This window comes from Gavialis gangeticus, unplaced genomic scaffold (assembly GCF_001723915.1).
Source record: "Gavialis gangeticus isolate Ggan-Ray unplaced genomic scaffold, GavGan_comp1, whole genome shotgun sequence".
Lineage (NCBI taxonomy): Eukaryota > Metazoa > Chordata > Crocodylia > Gavialidae > Gavialis > Gavialis gangeticus.
Genome location: NW_017728992.1, coordinates 2,661,556 through 2,664,120, shown reverse-complemented (window position 1 = coordinate 2,664,120; position 2,565 = coordinate 2,661,556). Strand labels below are relative to the sequence as shown.

The following is a 2,565-nucleotide window of genomic DNA, read 5'->3' as shown; positions in this document are numbered from 1 at the left end:
CCACTAGGGGTCTCTCCTGAGCCATTTCTGCTTTTAGGCAGGGCACCTGAGTGCTCTGTGACACCTGTTTAAAACACTGATGTGAAACATTTGATGTAGAATTAACAAGCTCAAGCTTCTTAGACTAAGTTTCGAATGGCTTCCAAAGGCCCATGACACTGGCTGGGAATTGACAGGCTCTCGCATGCTTTATCCTTGTGCTCCCAAAAACATCTGGAGGTTCTTCCTTTGTAGGGGTCTGGCCATAGCTATAGAAGTCCTGATGCATGGCCTTTGTGCCAGGCAAAGATTTCCCCATGCTTGGGAAATCCTCAGTCACTCCATTCAGACAATTTTGAGTCCTCTTTTCATTTCTGGAATGGCACAAGGAGAGTTTAATGTGAACCAATATCTCATCTGGCCCAAAAAGTATGTTGAGGTCCTTGTATATATAGTCCTTGATCCACTGAGGCAAATTACATTTTCCACAAGCTTAAAAGTTGCCTCTGAATGTGCTTCTTTAAACGCTGACCTTCAGCCTTGTGCAACAGAAGTCAGACTATAGTAAAAGTGTTCAGTATACACACAGTGGTACAGTTTTATGGCTGGTCCTCACCGTCCTAGTACTATACAACACTAAACGTAATGGGGAAGTACTACAATTATACTTTATAAAGATAGAATATCATTCATATATTAAAGAAAAGAATACTTGTATGTCCTCTTTGATAAGTCTGGTGCTTATAACTATAGTTTAATAGTTGAAATTAAGAACCAAATGTAATGGTCTCTGTAGTTTCTGAAATTTAAAATAACACATTTTTCTTACCACAGCTTTTACTGTTTAAGGAAAAAATAAAATACAGTTATAAGCCGCAGAAAAGTAGAATTCAAAGCCAAAGACATTTTCAATCCATTATTTATTTTACCAAGCCTTTATGGAATGAACTGGGGGATGAGGGTCTGTCTTTTGTTTGCTTCCCCTTTTTATCCTTTTCAATAAGATAAATAATTCTTATCGTGTAGTAAAATGTCTTGTTTGATATCTTTCACTTCTTCCTGCACTGCTTAATAACAATTTTTCCTATTGTTTCCAGCTGCCTCAAGAATAATCATTGTATACGTTTTCTCCAAAATATCTTTTCAGCTTGTAGATATTCTACTTACAATGAACAATTAAATAGTATAGAAGTCTGCAGTCTAGTGCAGTGGTTCATAACCCTTTTAGACTCAAGGCATCCCATATTATACTCCAGGCTCACATTGGAAAATGCCAGTTCTTACCTTTCATCATTTTTTGACTACAGAAAAATAATAGAGCAACTGTTTTGTTGCAAAACACTCGCAAAGACCACAACAGATCAAAATGCTTATGGATTCCTATTTGAATCTCTGGGTTTATCTTGTGAATTGTGTAGGTGTTTGCTAATTTTGAACCACACCCTTAAAATGATCTCATGGTTGAGAATCACTGCTCTAGCAAATGTAGAAAATTCAGACTCCTGTACGTGCCTTGTCAATATAAAAGACACTTCTAAATCCTAGATGGCTTTGCCATTTTTTTAATTAATGTGGACAGTCAATGATGCAACAAATCAATCCAAACAAAACTACATATCTATTTTGATTTTAGATTTTGGCACTATTTCCCTGAAGGCAACTACATTTGTAAAGATAATGATTGCTATCAGTCATCTGTTACTTTGTGAAAACATGTATGAGTATTTGTAATAAATAAATTAATAACCATTGGTAGGTTACGCACCATCAGGCAATACTCATTTGTCATTCATTGAGAAGCAAGGTTCTCATAACGGTTTTACATTTAGTACTGCTCTGCCAGGTAATTTATCTAGTGGTACTCAATTAAGTGTGTAACAGCTTTGGGTATATTTAGGTAAGTAAACTAAAAATGTTCTGTATTAAATTCCACATGACTTTTCTATGATGATGTAGGAAAAAAACAGCTACCCCATTGTTAAATTTAACCTTTTAATTTCCCAGTGAAAGGCTAATGAATTCCACAAATATTGTGATATGAGTTTTATGGCACCCAGTGTATGAACTTCAGCTGAAAACATGCCAAGACTCAGGTGGTATATTCTATCTGATATTGCCACAGGGACTTTTGGGATCACAAAAATGGAGGTCTGTTTATGAGTTTTGATGAGATTGTAGTATTATGTAGTATGTCTGCAGGCCATTAGAAAGGAAACAAATAACCAAAATCAGAGAGCCATTGTCATAAAATCTCAATCTTCCTTAGTTGGCTCAAAAGTGAATAGCTGCTTTCCCCTGATTTGGAGGAACACATTTCATTCTGATTAAAATGTCCTGTGTGATGCTGTATGGAATATGTTTGCTTAATTCATATGAAAGAAAGTAAAAGCTTCAGATCACACATTTTTCCTTACATTTCTATGACACAGTTCATTTTCTCATCTTTGAGTTGTAATGTTGTATCTCCTTTTTTCCCCTTTTTCCTCTTCTGGCAGGATGACAAGGATTTGGTTCATGAGTTTGTTGTGGCTGAGGGCTTGACTTGCTTGATAAAAGTGGGAGCTGAGGCTGACCAGAACTACCAAA

General features: G+C 36.2%; 1 protein-coding gene across 3 annotated transcripts in view; it reads left to right on the top strand.

Annotated features, from left to right (window-relative positions):
• The window catches only part of FHOD3 (formin homology 2 domain containing 3), a 783,635-nt gene that overhangs the window by 426,854 nt on the left and 354,216 nt on the right, over window positions 1-2,565 (top strand). For all 3 annotated transcript variants that reach the window (XM_019520693.1, XM_019520685.1, XM_019520696.1), the window contains exon 5: window positions 2,475-2,546. In XM_019520693.1, coding sequence (XP_019376238.1) covers window positions 2,475-2,546 — 72 coding nt within the window. The remainder of the gene's footprint in view (window positions 1-2,474; window positions 2,547-2,565) is intronic.